Source organism: Bombyx mori, chromosome 5, assembly GCF_030269925.1.
Source record: "Bombyx mori chromosome 5, ASM3026992v2".
NCBI classification, from domain to species: Eukaryota; Metazoa; Arthropoda; class Insecta; order Lepidoptera; family Bombycidae; genus Bombyx; species Bombyx mori.
The window spans coordinates 16,733,330-16,750,301 of NC_085111.1; the positions used below are offsets into that span (position 1 = coordinate 16,733,330).

General features: G+C 40.1%; 1 protein-coding gene across 1 annotated transcript in view; it reads right to left on the reverse strand.

Moving 5' to 3' along the window:
• Nucleotides 1–13,137, reverse strand: part of LOC101746236 (atrial natriuretic peptide-converting enzyme) — a 66,038-nt gene extending 52,901 nt beyond the window's left edge. Inside the window, exons 1-3 of the mRNA XM_062668495.1 lie at nucleotides 13,061–13,137; nucleotides 1,307–1,517; nucleotides 134–778 (exon numbers count right to left, since the gene is read on the reverse strand). Coding sequence (XP_062524479.1) covers nucleotides 134–778; nucleotides 1,307–1,517; nucleotides 13,061–13,137 — 933 coding nt within the window. The remainder of the gene's footprint in view (nucleotides 1–133; nucleotides 779–1,306; nucleotides 1,518–13,060) is intronic.
• Nucleotides 13,138–16,972: the final 3,835 nt, after the last annotated feature.

Genomic DNA, 16,972 nt, shown 5'->3' on the forward strand with positions numbered 1-16,972 from the left:
CGATTGTTCCCTTGTGATTCTATTCATCGGAAAACAATTTAAAGTTCTCCATGTACAATAAGAGCATCCTTTCAATTTGCAGTGCTGGAATTTTAATTAAGAAACTAAAAAAACCAAGTCATTTTTCACTCACCCGATGGTGCAGGGACATGTTGCTTCCATTTTGAAACCTAACTATGGTCTGTAGTGACGCTGGTGTTGACATACTCTTGGTAATTGAAGAGTTACCAGCCTCCTTCTCTTGCTGTTCTTTCAGCAATAGTCCCCTCGCTATCTTTGCGTTCAAACTCTTGTTCACATGCTGGTGGGGTAGCAAGGGAGCTTCCATAGTCTTTGTGGTGTACGACGGTGATGATGTTTGGCTAAATGAGTCCGAAGACACATTCGAGTCTTGTCTAACGCTGATGTTTGACCCCGAGCTTGGCGATCTTTTGATCGACTGGCTGTTTTGAGGAGGAGGTGCTGGTGTAAAGGGCGTATCTGGTATTTTTTGAGGCGGTTTTTTGGTGATTGTTGGCTGAGGATTTTTGTTACAGTCCAAACGTGGCAGCATCGGAACCGTTGCCTTGCGATTCCCGTTGGGGTCGGCCGATGGAGAGGTTGCTGCCGGTCTGGGTGGTGTCGGAGGTGGGATTCGTTTAGGTGGTTGTGGAGAAGACCGTCGTGGTGGAGCCGGAGGGGGGACAGGCAGTGGCGCGGGCGTGACCGGCGCGGTGCGTTGCGGGACGGGCGGTGGTTGCGGTGGAATAACCGGCTGGATCTGCGGCGGTGGCTGGAGCTATAAAACCGTGAAAAAATTTAAGGTTTATTCTGTAAAAAAGGTTTTTTTTTATTGCTTAGATGGGTGGGCGAGCTCACAGCCCACCTGGTGCTAAGCGGTTACCGGAGCCCATAGCCATTTACAACGTAAATGCGCCACCCACCTTGAGATATAAGTTCTAAGGTCTCAGTATAGTTACAACGGCTACCCCACCCTTCAAACCGAAACGCATTACTGCTTCACGGCAGAAATAGGCAGGGCGGTGGCACCTATCTGTGCGGACTGACAAGACGTCTTCCACCAGTAATCAATCGTGAACATTTGTTAAGTACGTATTTCATTAGAAAAATTGGTACCCGCCTGCGGGATTCGAACACCGGTGCATCGCTAGATACAAATGCACCGGACGTCTTATCCTTTAGGCCACCTGTTGGCCAAGAAATTCAATTTATTTTTACCTTTAACCCATAAAGCTAAATCTCAAATTTGAAGCTAGTTTGATGATTAATTTCAAGGCATTATTTAGTTCCTTTTAAAGTTACCTACCTTTGGTATAATTGGACGAGGGGGCGCCAGCCTTGATGGTGGGCAGTATGGTAAGGCATCAGAAGGGCAGTAAACGAAGCCTGTCTGTCGTTGCGGTTGTGCCGGAGCGCAGGCTGCGGTCGAATGACGTCGCGGAGTGCCACTGGAAGGCCGGAGTAGTTCTAGAAGCTTCTCACCGGGTGTCGCTGCTAGACTGCCGGCACGGCCGCAACTATATGACAAAGATAATCTACATATATAAAAATGAATTGCTGTTCGTTAGTCTCGCTAAAACTCGAGAACGGGTGTACCGATTTGACTAATTTTGGTCTTGAATTATTTATGGAGGTCCAGAGAAGGTTTAAAAGGTAGATTTATATGAAAATGCTCGGAATTAAATAAAAATAACAATTTGGTTTTCCCTTTGATGTGTCCCCCGTCGGACGGATTCCTTTTGTTTGTTTTAAGTTTATTTTATACAAAAGTTTAGGTCTTATAATTATTATAGGCACTACGAAGTCTGCCGGGTCAGCTAGTTATTAATACAAAACAAACATGTAAGTGTGAATTGTGATGCTTAAAACTATTAAAAATTGAAGTATAGTTTACTTGTAGGTTGCAGGTTGACAAGTGTAAGGAAATTTCGAAGAGACGGGAAATATGCGGATGATGACTTACAAGATGATCATATGTAGCAAAAATATGTTACGAGGAAACATTTACATACAGAACATAAATGGAACATCGTTGAACACACCTAACATCCTACATCAAAATGTTCACGATCCTTTTAGCGATCGCTAGCATATAAAAAAATTATCTATTTATCAGTAAAGTTGTAAAGCCGCTAAAAATGATGTAACTGAAAACATTTTAACAGAAAAATCTTCAAATTTACTCGGACTAAGTGCCAGATTTACTTTGAAAGACGGAGTAGGCAGAGTTGAAAATATAAGAAGAAACTCGAAGAGGAATACTTAAATAGATACTCTGATAATTAGTTAACAGTAAGAATAGTGAACATTACAATTGTTTGTCCAACAACTGAAATCTATGCACTTATTGATGTACCTTTCACTATAGCTGGATAAAAACTAAATTGGCAAAATTGACTTGAAATTGAAATTAACTTCCACGGTGAAAGAATAACATCGTGTAATTAAAATCAAACCCGCAAAATTATAATTTGCGTAATTACTGGTGGTAGGACCTCTTGTGAGTTCGTGCGGCTAGGTACCACCACTCTGCCAATTTCTGACGTGAAGCAGTAATGCGTTTCGGTTTGAAGGGTGGGGCAGCCGTTGTAACTATACTTGAGACCTTAGAACTTATATCTCAAGGTGGATGGCGCGTTTACCGTTGTAGATGTCTATGGGCTCTAGTAACCACTTAACACCAGGTAGACTGTGAGCTCGTCCACCCAACTAAACAATAACGTATATAACATTAAATAGATAAGGGAGGTAAATTACACTTTCCAAAAAAGCCTCCCGCCCATTAAAGTACTAGCCTCGAAAAGCACTTTGGTTCATCAAAATAAGCGATTCCATTAGCGGGAACAACGCGCAGGTAAGCAAGCGGTCAGACACCAATAATCGCGTCGTGGCCCATTAAGCGTTCCAGTTCATGAATTGAACGAACGCATTTTACACGTGTTGACCGGTCGGGCCATAAAAGGTAGTGTTTTTTTAATGATTGGCGAGATTCAGGATGAGAAGGGAAATTAAGGCACGGGGGGATATGAAGGCACGAAAGCGGGAGATGAAGGCACGGAAGGAGGAGATGAAGGCACGGAGGCTTGGATGGCCCGGGCATGTAGTGCGTATGGAGCAGGATCGGACTGTGAAATGGGTGTACGCGGGTGTATCGGAGGGACGCCGCCCCGTAGGGAGGTCCAAGTACCGCTGGTCTGACGCTGTGGAAGGAAATTTACGTGAGCTCCAAGTGTCGGACTGGTAAGGTGTGGTGCAGCGCCGGGATGAAAGGCCAAGACCCACTTCGGGGTCATAGCGCCAGCTCAGTAGCAGTAGTAGTAGAGATTCAGGATTATATGTCTATTTGCTGGTTACTCTTCATTGGTGCTATCAATCATACTTTCTAGTTTAAGAGGTCAAAAAACTGCTATTTCATGGCCTCAATTGGACTTTAATCTTTCAAGGTAGCCTGCTTTTGATAATGCAGCAGGATGAATTTTAGAAATCAGCTTAGTTAGAGGACGTATTCGGCTGTGATTAACATCAAATCCAACAGACACAACAAGATGGTGTTATAAAAAAAAAACGGTCATCGTCTAGTCCCATTTTACTTACGGTGAAATTTTAAGCTCATACAATTTTAAGCCTTTGATTTTTTGCTGTCGTGATAAAAAGAATCGTTTGAGTACGGAATCCTACAAAGAAAATCTACTTCAAAGAAATCAAAGTAAATGAAGGACTTTAATTAAAAGTATTAGTCTGAAATAAATTGTTATCGAAACGTACTGAAATCCGATCGAAATTCGGGATTATTTAAGTTGAATTATTTCGAAATCATTTCGCGAACAGGTTGAGCATGGGGAGCATCGAACTCTGAAATGTCACCCCTGAGACTTAATGTTTGAGCGAAAATTTTATCAAGTGAATTTTATAAAAAAAGAGTTTTATTTATTTGAGAAAACAATGCGTTGTAAATAATATTTTAAGGATTCATTCAGGTTTGAGATGTATTTCTCAAAAAATTATAGCCGAATTTCAAAATTTCACCTTTATTACTGATTTCCATTTTTCAAATAAGCATAATGATATTTATTAACGTGAACGACGGGTAAACCGACCTCTAAATACACTTTTCCTAACACCAAATAAAATTACATTATATTAGCTTGATTAAAATAATAGTTCATAAATTGTAATTACTACATCTAATAATCTATTACCGTTAATAATCGCTTTTCATAAATCTAAACTAATTTACAATTTTATATTTTATTTGTTACACGATTAATTAATTAATATCACTACTTAGATTAAACACGTTTGTCTGATAGTACCAACATATTTTATGACGTTGATTTATAGCTTCAGACTAAAACTAGTAATTCCTTCGCGGCAGATAAGCAGATGTGCAGATTTACGTTGTGCCTCACAAGGTCTCAAGATACAAAATTAAATGGTATAGAGGCAATTATGAGGGAAAATTAAAATGAGGATAGTAGTATAGTAGTTCTGGAGAAAATGATTAAATAGAAATAAAGGAGTTTATGATTCGAAGCCTATATACTCGTATACATATATATATATTTTATCGCATTCTTTTCGAATGGATACGTGTGCCTGTGTACACAGGACTGTGTACTATTTGTCGGACTTACTCAGTTTATCGTTAATCAATTGCGAAGGAAAGTTCTGTACCTGCATCATGTCAAAACGGAAAATTAAAGTACTGTCATTAAGTGATAAACTTAAAATAGTAAATGCGTTTGAATCCGGAAAATCGCGAAATGAAATTCAGAGGGTGCATTAGTGAGAAACTCGGGTTAGTGAGAAACCTCTTTATAGAATGAGATTGTGCTCCCTTGAACTCTCGCTTATTCAGGTTTGACTGTATATATATATTTAATGGAGGCAGACAATGGCCCGACTTTTAGGACTAGCTTACATTCGTTACAAAGTAACTGAGGTCGTCGTTATTAGCGCTCGGTCGATACAAGCTTTTGTCTTTTGAAGTGGTATTACATGATACGATAACGGACTTGTATGTGTGTAAGCCAGCCTTAAAGAATATTGTGAATATATTTTTTCCATTTTAGCGGTAATACCTTCGGTGTATATCTTTGTATATCTACGTTTGATTACGGCACAGTGACTTTATCACATATAGCGACCCGCCCTCGCTTCGCTTCGGAAACATTAAAACACACATGAAACCAAAAAAATAAAATAAAAAAAAGTAGCCTATGTTCATCAAGGACAATGTCGGCTTCTAATGAAAAAAGAATTTTTCAAATCGGTCCAGTAGTTTCGGAGCCTATTCGATACAAACAAACAAATCTTTCCTCTTTATAATATTATATTATTAGTATATTAGTATTAGTATAGATAAAATGACAGTAATCAATTGTAAATTAAAATAAACTAAATATTATGGCGTTTCGCGATGAAAATCACAATTACAGCTAACTCAACGTTGAATGTTTCTTTAAATAATCCTCCATTTTTTCTAAAATACTTTTATTGTTATTTACTTCTGTCATCCATCTCTAGACATTTATTAGTAGTTTTGAATCGTTGTAGTCGTGGTCCGTTGTGGACTCCAATATTTTACGGTAAGTTTTATCTCTATAGATTACTTCATTGTTTACTTCTCTAAAGTCAACGTCGTGGTCAATTATTCCCTATAACCATGGGGCCTGTGCATCCTAATTGTTTTAATTTAAAATCTAAAACATGGACTTTATTATTGTTTCCACAGGGCAAGAAGTTGTAATGGGTCCTTTGTAAAGTATTTTGTAAAACTAGCTAGGCCCGTCCGAGGTTTTCTGTGGTTTTGTCTGATAATAAAATGCATTTATTATCTAAATCGGATTATTTAAATCGGATTTGTTCACAACTTCAAAGTTTATTTTTCTTTGACTGAGCCTATATTTTCGAAAATATAATAGGCTTGGTTATTCTTCATGGCATTAGCTATCTATCTGCCAGTAAAAATACTGTTAAAATTGGTCGTGACTGTTTCGGGGATTAGCCAGAATAATCCTAGACAGACAAACAATATTTTTGTTCCCTAGTAAACGTGGTTTATTAGTAAAAAGCTACTCTAAGTTGATTCTCGTAAGCAACATAACAAGTAAAAAGCTATTATTCTATTGATATAAGAGAAACTTTTTTTATTATTATTAAAAAAATGTTTTGTTTTTATTGCTGAGATAGATTGACGAGCTCATGGTCCAACTGGTATTAAGTGGTTACCGGAGCCCATAGACATGAACAACGTAAATGCCACCCACCCCCTTTGAGACATGAGTTCTAAAGTCTTAGTTTTCACAGTACAGCGGCTGGCTCACATTTCAAACCGAAACGCTACACAAAAAAATAGGCAAGGTAGTGGTATCCGTTTGGGCTCACAAGAAGTCCTACCACCTGTAAAAATGACACAAGTAGCTCCGAGTTCATATCGGAACGCATGAGCGCTTCACGGCAGAATAGATTTGTATGGTTTCTAGTACATATGCCTAGCTCACAATATGTCTCATGATCAGTAATTAGCTACGCAAACATTCAGATCAGGTCAGGTTACATGTAAACACTGAAATAATTACCCTCTGTGTATTAATTTTTTAGGAAGCAAGCACTTTTTCTTATAAGGTTCCGATTTTAACGGCCGTCTGGTGTAGTGGTAAGTGACATGGTCACTACACAAGGGGGTCGCGGGTTCGAATCCCGCCAAGGGAAGATATTTGTATGATAAATATAAATGTCTTTTCCAGGGTTATGGATGTATATTAAATATATGTATGTGTATAATAATAAATCTTACATTTATTTCCGTTATCTGGTACCTGTAACACAAGATCTTTACGAACTTATCACGGGACCAGTTAACGTAGCGTGATTGTTAGTAAATATTTATTTATTATTATTATTATTATTTTATTATTATTTGTATTTTAATTCCAAAGTTCGTTATTTTCTTTCTTTCTTTATATTGCTTTCTTATCTTGAAAAACTAAGTTCAGTGGCTAATTATTTGGAGTTTATAATTAAAAAGAAAAAGTACATATTCAGGGCAGATCCTCTGTATTGTTTTACAGTAGTCGGGTAAAACAAAAACACAAATTTGCCTAGCAAACTCAAGATGCCCTCCGACAAAATGTAGGTCGTGAATATATCTAATTAATCATCCAAAATTTTATTACATTTGTGACAAAAAGCCCTTCATCCTTCAGTTTTGAAGTGACAGGTTCTGTGGAATGAATTTAGGGTCACGTCGACGTAACGGCTCTCTCGGGGCTCATAACTTCACCGAGGGTTAAATGAAGGGTTTTCTCATTTAGTATACTTGTACTAAGAATACATTACACCGTATACGAGAACACAAGTGCGAGGGATGTAATTTGTCTTATTAAACGTTTTTTTTATTTATTAAATGGATGAATGAACAAACTGAAGATAGGTAGCGTCATTGATGTAGATGTCTAAGGACTTCAGTGACCACTCAACACCACATTGACCGTTAGCTCCTACATTCAGTGTTTTTTCATAATAACAATTGACATCAACCTTTTATTTTGGATTGAAAAACGATTTCTAGGCTAGCTGATTACTGTAAATATTTTTTTTAAGAAAAAACAATCTTTAATTACCAATTTTTTTAACGAAATATGCTAAGCCTTTAGTTTTTCCTCAAATGATGTCATCATTGGCTATAGATTCAAATGTCAGTATTATGTTCTTATTAATAAACTTTTTTTTTATCAATTGCACAATTTCAAAGTTATAATTAGGTGAAGACTGTATGCTTCGTCCGGAGTCTAGCTCATGTTATGTACGAGCGGGCTCACGGTGGACCCCACGAGCATCTCCACAACGTAACTCCCTTGCACGTCAAACCACCGGATGGTAAGGGGTTGCTAAGGGAGCTCCTAAATACTCCTGCTATGGTGTGATAGTCAGTCCAGCGGGAATGGTATGGGAGCGTTCATAACGAGTGGGGAACTTAGCTGTCCACCACTACTCCGTCGTCTTCCTACGCCGAGAATTTCTTCTGGTTACCCAACTTTTGTCCCGCTCCTGTAGGGGGCCCACTACCTCATTTAAGGAGTGTCCGTTCCCTCCCCTTCTTGGTCTAGTACGGGTGAGTGCCAGTAATGGTGTGTGTCCCCACCTCACCACCGCTTCATTAAGCCCTTGCTCTGAGAGCCAGAGAGTTCACCCTCGGGCAGAGGAGTTAGTCTCGGAGCCCGTTCCGTGCCCCCGTAAAGGGGTACGATGACCCCGTCGACGTTTACGCGTAAAACAATTCAATGTTTTAAGCCCACATCGCTCTATCTGTTTCAGCTACGAAGCAGTAATTCCCTCGCAGTTACACAAAGCAATTGAGTCTCCGACCGCATGTTCCAAACCCGCTCAGTCCCGCGTCAGATCTCGGGCTCCCGCAAGGCTCCGCTTTCTCTCCGCTACTTTTCAGCTTATACATTACCGACATACCCCGGTCGCCAGCGATCCAGGTAGCTCTCTTCGCCGATGATACGGCTATCTACTACTCGAGTAGGAGCATGTCGTTCATGCTTAGTAAACTCCAGATTGTGGCCACCAATTTAGAACAGTGGTTCCGGAAGTGGCGCATCGACATCAACCCCACGCAAAGCACAGCCGAACTCTTTAAAAGGGGTCGCCCTCTCGACACCATTGCTAGTATCTCGTTACCAATTAGTCACGGTAACTCCATTCCCGCTATCAAAATCTTTGGCTAGCCCATACCGTGGACTTCAAGGGCCAAGTACCTAGGCGTCATCCTCGGCAAAGGTATGACATTCAGTCCCTATATTAAATCCGCATCCGCGTCCGCAACTGAGCCGCATTCCTGCTCGGTCAACTCTACCCAAGCAAGCAAAATAAATTGTCCCTTCGTAACGACACTACTACGTTCTGTCATGATCTATGCAAGTGTAATGTTCGCTCACGCGACCTGTATACACATTATTAACTCTCTTCAGGTCATCCAATCCCGCTTCTGCGATAGCCTTCGGAGCATCGTGGTATATGAGGAATGTAAATCTTCACGACGACCTAAATCTAAAACCTATACGCAAGTATCTTAGAGAAGTGTCAGAACGCTCCTTTGAAAAAGCAGCGTGGCACGATAGCCCTCTTATCGTGGCCACTGCTAACTACATATCCGACCCAGGCGACGGGGCAAAACATGTTTTGTCGGATCCCCCGGATCCACTCTCGGTGCTTTTAGGCTCTTCAAGCACCGGTCACCGTCCTCGTCGAACTCGTCAACTCCGACGAAGAGTTCGATGTGCGAACTAGCCCATAGACACAGCCCATTGAGTTTCTCGCCTGATGATTATGGCGTCGCGATACCGATCCTCTTGCTAGGGCTAGGGTTAGCAATTCTCTCAGGTTGAGCCCGTTACCTCACCTATGGTCCGCCCGAGGTTGGAATAGCCCCATTAGGCTACCAGCGATTAGGTAGGGGAAAAAATGTTCCAAGGTGGGTGGCGATATTCATGTCTATGGACTCCTGTAATTATTAGATCCATCAATTTAAGCAATAACAAAACGTCAACCACTTAAAACATTTAACACGATGTCGGGAGTTCGTCTACCTATCAGGAGCGATAAGGAAACATCAGTAGACTTACAAAATCGACAATCTAAATTGTATAGGAACACGTGTGACGGCCGTTGAACTCCACGGTTGCTATGGGATACATCCACACAGTAAGATTTCTGTTCATTAGACAGGATAACAACAAATAAATCATCTCAAGGAAGGTCGTCCTATAATCCGTGTAAATTGAACGTTTGATCAAGTTGATGACATTACGAGATTACGTGAAGAAAGTTTTCTAATGCTATACTTTATACTAGCTCGTTGATTTTCGGTCAACGTACTGATTGTTTTTTGGCCAAAACAAATCAATGTGAATGAATTACGTGCGAATAAGATTCAAAAATAAACATAACAGTTAAATCTAAACTGGGATCCCATCAGCTATTATTGATGATTACGGAAAATATGTCAATATTGTAAGATATTTTTTTTATAAATTTTATTCTACATAATGGAAATACTCCTTCGTGGAAATCCGCTTCGTATAACTACAGCTCTATAAGATTTGTTTACTGCGTTGGATATTGTGAGCGCGGTTTTTTTCCTTCCTTTTTCTTGAGAGGCTTTTTCAGCTTCGCCTTAACGGGTAGATGAGCTCACGGGGCTCAAACCGGAAGTGTTGCTAACGCTGGCCTTAGTAAGAGCAGTGCTTCGCAGAATCTACCACCGGATCGGAAACGCGAACCACTGAGAAGATCCGGCGAGAAACTCAGTGGGTTAAAGAGCGCGCGTGGTCTTGCTGTCTTCAACTTAGACAACAAAGAAGTCGCTAAATAAAATCAGCAGTACAAAGGGTATAGCCAAACAAGTGAAAAGGATTCTTTTCGAAGCTCGTTTGGAGAAGACTAAGGTAATCATTCGTATATCCGACTCACGCGACGGGGCAACGCAAAACCGGTCTTATCGGATCCCCCGGATCTGCTCTCAGTGCTTTTAAGCTGTTCAAGCACCGGCCACTGTCCTCTTCGAGCTTGTCGATTACGATGAGCAGTTTTTTATAAAGGCGGTGTAAAAAATACATCAAATTTAATCTATGATTGACATTCGGTTTGGTTATAACAAGTTTAGATACGCGCCATTTCTCTTGAGTAAAAATGGATAGGAATGTGCTCAAACCACCGAAAATCAATATATTTGGTAATAATAACAAAACCAGCGAGGAATGCGACTTTGACCGCATCAACTATTAATTAAAGTGTTTGCGAATGCTTTTAAATGACTTATTTAACATAATTATAGCGCGATTAAAAATTACAGTATCTAGTACCTACTTTTGTCTAATAATCGAATCTAAAAATATTTTCTATATCTAAAAATATCTATTATCTTATATCTAAAAATATAATCTAAAAATAAATACAATAGTTTTTATGTGCAGAAATCCGAAACGACCAACGTATAATCAATTTTGCTTAATTGGTATGTGTAGATGATATTCAAATGTTTTCGTGTGATGGTGAAGCCGCTGGGTCAGCTTGTACTAAATCTATATATTAATACGTGAAGCAAAAACTTAGTACTACTCTTTACGAAAATTGCGCGGACGGAGGAGTATGAAATTTCCCACAATTATAGAGAATATAGAGAAGGAGTGCAGAATATTAATATTTTTTTTAAAAAATGTATAAAAAATACATTAAATCAATATAAAAAAAACATTATACCCACTAACATGTATTTGACACACACACGTATGCTTACTATTTGTTTATTGTCAAACTTTTCTTATTGCTTATAGTCTGTGGTCAAATTGAGAATAGATTAAATATTATTAGTCTTTATTAATATTTACCTAAAGTGTAGTCTTGGCGAAATCTGTGATTAAAGAAATATAATAGTCTTTGACAATAGAACCATAATAGTGTACAAACTTATAATTTTAATTAACTACAGACGAATATCGACTACCTGGGGACCGCTACTAGATATAATTTTAACAGTTTTATTCGCTTTGTCCCACAGCTGTACATCCATTAGGGATGTCCCTTTGTCGACAGCGACGACAGGTGCGAGACTGTTCATGTAGTTATTATAGTATTTAGAACAGTCCACCCCTTGTGTTCAAGCACTTTGAGTTCAGAATTTGAATACCATTCGGGATTTTACGACTAAATGTAGATTTAGATATAGAATTTTAGGCTTTTCGAAGTAACTGGAGATTTTCGACGTGAACTCTTTAAGTTTGAATTTCAATTGTGTTTATTATTGTGTGGTTATGAGCTATTATATAAATTTTAGAAGTTATAGAATATGTACCATTTCTAATTTCAGATGTGTTTTGTGAGATCAAAATCAATAATAAGCCAAATAAATAATACTTTAAAAAAACTAACAAAACACGCTTTTATATAAAATCCAACTAAAAATTAGATTTTTTTTTAATAGATTTGAATTAAAAATAGTGTAAGAAAAAATGATTTTATCATAAAAAAGCGTGAGGTGCTTTTCAGGATATTATCAAAATAACCCTTTTACTATTTTTTTTTATTGCTTATATGGATGGACGAGCTCACAGCCCACCTGATGTTAAATGGTTACTGGAGCCCATAGACATCTACAACGTAAATGCGCCACCCACCTCGAGATATAAGTTCTAAGGTCTCAGTATAGTTACAACGGCTACCCCATCCTTCAAACCAAAACGTATTACTGCTTCACGGCGGAAATAGGCGGGGTGGTGGTACCTACTCGTGCGGACTTTCAAGAGGTCCTACCACCAGTGAACTCAAGTGACACAACAACTCAGTGAAGTTACTTATATCTGTTCATAAAATATTTATAACTGTATATATTAATATCTATAACTGATACCATGCACCCCACGCTGTTTTTACAATAAAATCATTTTTTCTTACACTATTTTTAATTCAAATTTATTTTCTATTTTTCAGTTGGATTTCTATAAAAGCGTATTTTGTTAGTTTTTTTTAAACTATTATTTATTTTTGGTTTTTTAGTTGAATTTCAATTATTTCAATATTTTTTTTAATATTGAATGTCGTCGGTCCTTAATAAGTATACCCAATTTCGAGTTAATCCGACGTTTTGAAGGGGGTCAAAATCATGTTCAATGACTCTGTTGCATACTAACGTACATAAGTCTGAAGCTAATAAAAGCGTATTAAAAAAAAACTTATGGAACAAACAATAGTTCTCAACAATCGCCAAAATTTAAACATTTTCAAAAAGCCTTATCTGAAAAGCAGACAAACTCAGTGCTTTAAAAATAAATCAAAATAAAACTTTAAAATAAATTAATAAACAAATGATAAAACTCATATAATAAAAGTTGATGTCAGGTAATAAAGCGACTAATATCTGCGAACGACACTGGCTTGTTCCGGGCCAATTGGTCGAGCGTGGCGTGTTTATAAGAAACGATACGATTTATCGCACGATCGTTTTTGAATCTAAAAGAATACTATCCGATTTTTTATCACGGTATGCCATACTAACCTCCTTGGGCTGCTTCTACTTAATCCTATCATTTTCAATACTACCCTCACGTTATATGTCTTAATTCCGCTACCCATTGTCCCATTGTGCCACCTTATGTTGGTGATGTTAGGGCGAATTGAAACGAGTCACTATCGCCCCATCCTAGCTGTTTCAGCCCTGAAGAAATTATGCATTCCAGTTTAAAAGACGATTTTTTATTTATTTATTGCTTAGGTGGGTGGACGAACTCATGGCCTACCTGCTGATAAGTGGTTACCGGAGCCCATAGACATATATAACGTAAATGACGCCGCCTACCTTGAGATATAAGTTCTAAGGTCAGGCTCACGGCAGAAATAGGTAGGGCGGTGGTACCTACCCGTGCGGACTCACAAGAGGTCCTACCACCAGTAAACTCATAAGAAATCCTACCACCAGTACCCAGATAAAGGCAAATGAAACCTAATCTTTGAAGTTAAGCCACGGTATGCACGGCTTAGTATCTATGAATTCTACTAAGCGCTGAAGATCAGGTGGGCTCTCAGATCAAAGCATTTATTAGTTAGTCCACGCCAGTAAAAATGTGAAGTGCAAAAAGGAAAAAAAAATTGTTAAACCGCAAAAGCTGTTTTGCTCGCGAAATTACTGAGGGCAGGTTCGTAGAATACCATTAAAGTTTTAAGAAAGATTGATGAACTCTGTATATGGCAGTAATCGTAGAAGTAGTAGCAGTAAATAAATTAAAAAACAAGTTAAAAACAACTTAAAAAAAGCTTTTTACAGTTACATTGTCTTCCGAACTTGACATAGTATGTTATGAGACTAAATGAAATTTTAAGGTTTACTTTTTCCAGTACCATATTCATTGAATGACTATAAGCTTCACGATAGAATCAGACGTTTGTTTCTATTAGCTTATACGAGTATCGAAACCATAATGTAAAAAATCGTACCAATAAAATGAGTGTCAAATAATCGCATCGTGTAATACGCTTCGGCATCGAAAATTCTGAAGCGAAAGTTAACACAGTGGTGCGACTAAGTTGACTGAAGTCGGAAACTACACAGATTAATGAGGATCAAAGTATATAAAGCCGATATGTAAGGATCACGCCAAAGTAGAATGTGTTTGAGGTTGACTGATACCTTTGACCTCTCCGCAAACTAAATCTTTTTGGCCAACTTTATTCTGTATTCATATTAACTAGTGCCTAATTAAGTTTTTATTTATTGTTTATATGGGTGGACGAGCTCACAGCCCACCTGGTCTCAAGTGGTTACTGGAGCTCTTAGACATCTACAACGTAAATGCGCCACCCACCTTGAGATATAAGTTCTAAGGTCTCAAGTATAATTACAACGGCTGCCCCACCCTTTAAACCGAAACGCGTTACGGGTTCACGGCAGAAATAGGCAGGGCGGTGGTACCTACTGGTGGTAGGACCTCTTGTGAGTCCGCACGGGCCCGCACTCTAAGTAAATACTTATAATTACGTATTGAACATCAGTTGAACCAAAATAATGTTATTGTTTTGTTTCTATCGCTAAGGAGTTCTTATTTGGACAGCATTTTGTAGTTAGCTGCTTGGCTCTGCCCCCCTGGCATTACTGTAGTCCATGGGCAACGGCAACTACTCACCATCAGGTGGGCGATATGCTCGGCTGTCTACAAAAATATACCAAAAAAATAGTTACCATGCAGTATTGTAATAGAAAAATTGTATCTGATAGCTTCAAGTACAATCGAAAGAGTACAACTTACTACAGTCTAAGGATTTTATAATAATTTTAAATACAAGTTACACATAATATATAATGTACTATCGCTTTTTTCAAAGTTATTCAATTTCAAATCGTACCAAACCGGAAACTTTTTTTTTTTTTTTTTTATGATTGATAGCTTACTGGTGGCCCGAAGGCCTTTCCAGTTTCACCAGGACAGGTGGGCGAGCAAAGGCTCAGCCAAGAGGGGCGGGATTAGCTAACAACTGCCCGAGCGCCTCCGAAGGAGACCTAACAACTCAAGAGCAATTGCTTCGCGAATGAATCTACTACCGGATCGGAATCGCGACCCGCTGAGAAGATCCGGCGAGAAACTCAGCGAGCTGATTCATGGGTTAGGTTGCACGGCGAACTCTTTGTCGAGTTCGACGAGTACGGCTACCGAGGTCCCTAAGCCTGCTCCTAGTGTTAGAGCTGAAGGCGTCTAATGCAAAGGTTATTGGATCTGATGGATCCGTAAGAACGTGTCTAGGGCGTCGACGGTGACTGGCTCCTGCGTGATCAGGATTCGGGGAGTAGTCAGCGGCGGCAACGATAAGGCGATTATCATGACGCATAGCCTTATCGAAGTACCGTTCCGACGCTGACTTCGTGTATTTCTGGATAGATTCGAGGCCCAGGTCGTCGTGTAGGTCAACGTTCCTCACGAACCACGGAGCTCCGACGGCTAACCTGCAAAAGCGGGATTGTAAAGATTGGAGGGTGTCTATGTGTGTGCGGGCCGCGTGAGCGAACACCACACTCGCGTAAGTCATGACGGGCCTAATGCAAGTTTTGTAAAGTGTCACCTTGTTCCGAAGGGACATTTTACTCCGCTTACAGATCATGGGGTAGAGTCTACCGAGAATAAACGCGGCACGGTCACGGACTGATTTTATATGCGGGCGGAATGTCATCGATGCATCCAGGGTAACGCCCAGGTACTTGACCTTCCTGGCCCAGGGTATGGGTTGTCTAAAGAGAGTAATCGGGGGTGTGAGATTCCTCCTCCTAATTCGGGAGGAAATCCGTGTCGAACTTCCCCTCTGAAATAGCACCGCAGTACTTTTCGCTGGGTTGATGTCTATGCGCCATTTTCGGAACCACTGTCCTAGGGCTAGGGCTGCGCTCTGAAGCTTCTTCGCGATTAGGGACTTGTTTCTACTGGAATAGTAAACAGTCGTGTCGTCGGCGAATAAAGCTAAATGGGTCGGCGGCGACCGGGGAATATCGTTAACGAATAAGCTAAATAGGAGGGGTGAGAGGACAGAGCCTTGCGGGACTCCAGCTGTGAGAGGTCGTGGGGAGGAGCGGGTTCCCTCGACTCGATATCGAAAAGAGCGGTTCAACAAGAAGTCCCGTATGATGAGCACGAGACTATCCGGCACGCCCATGTTGAATAGTTTGAAAATCAAACCGTTGTGCCAGACTTTGTCGAACGCTTTTGCGACGTCGAAGAAGAGAGCTCCCGTGTATAACGGTTTTGGTCGATTAAGCCCCACAAGAATATGCTCCGTGAGGCGGTGCACCTGTTGAACGCATGAGTGATTTGTACGGAATCCGAATTGTTCATCGATGAGAATGCCCTTTGATGAGACGAAGTCTCTGAGGCGTTTGTAGAGCAGACGCTCATACAGTTTGCCTAGAGACATGAGGAGGCTAATCGGGCGATAGCTCGTCGGATGATTTTTTGGTTTACCAGGTTTATGTATGCCGATAACGTCCGCTTCTTTCCACACCGCGGGAAAGATACAGTTCGCCATAGCGGCATTGAAAATAGATGCCAACATCACGATGAGTTGGATGGGTAGAAGTTTAATAACGCGGTTGGATATACCGTCGGAACCGGGAGCCTTGCGGGGACGTAGGTCTTTGATCAAGTCTTTAACTTCCATCGGGGTGACGGGTGGTAACGCATCCGAGGGTGGCAAGGAGGCTCTGCGTTCTACCTCACTGTCTACTAATTCTACATGAACAGGGTCCACGGATTGAGTGCTGGGCGTGCACTGGGTTTGCAATGTATCGGCCAGCAGCTCTGCTTTTTCGTCATCATCGAACGCCGCGGGTCGGCCTGAGGGGCCTACGAGGGGGGGCATAGTTACTACCGTATCCGATTTGAGAGTACGAGCTAAGCGGTAGTAAGACCTTTGGGAGGGCGCTAGTCCTTCT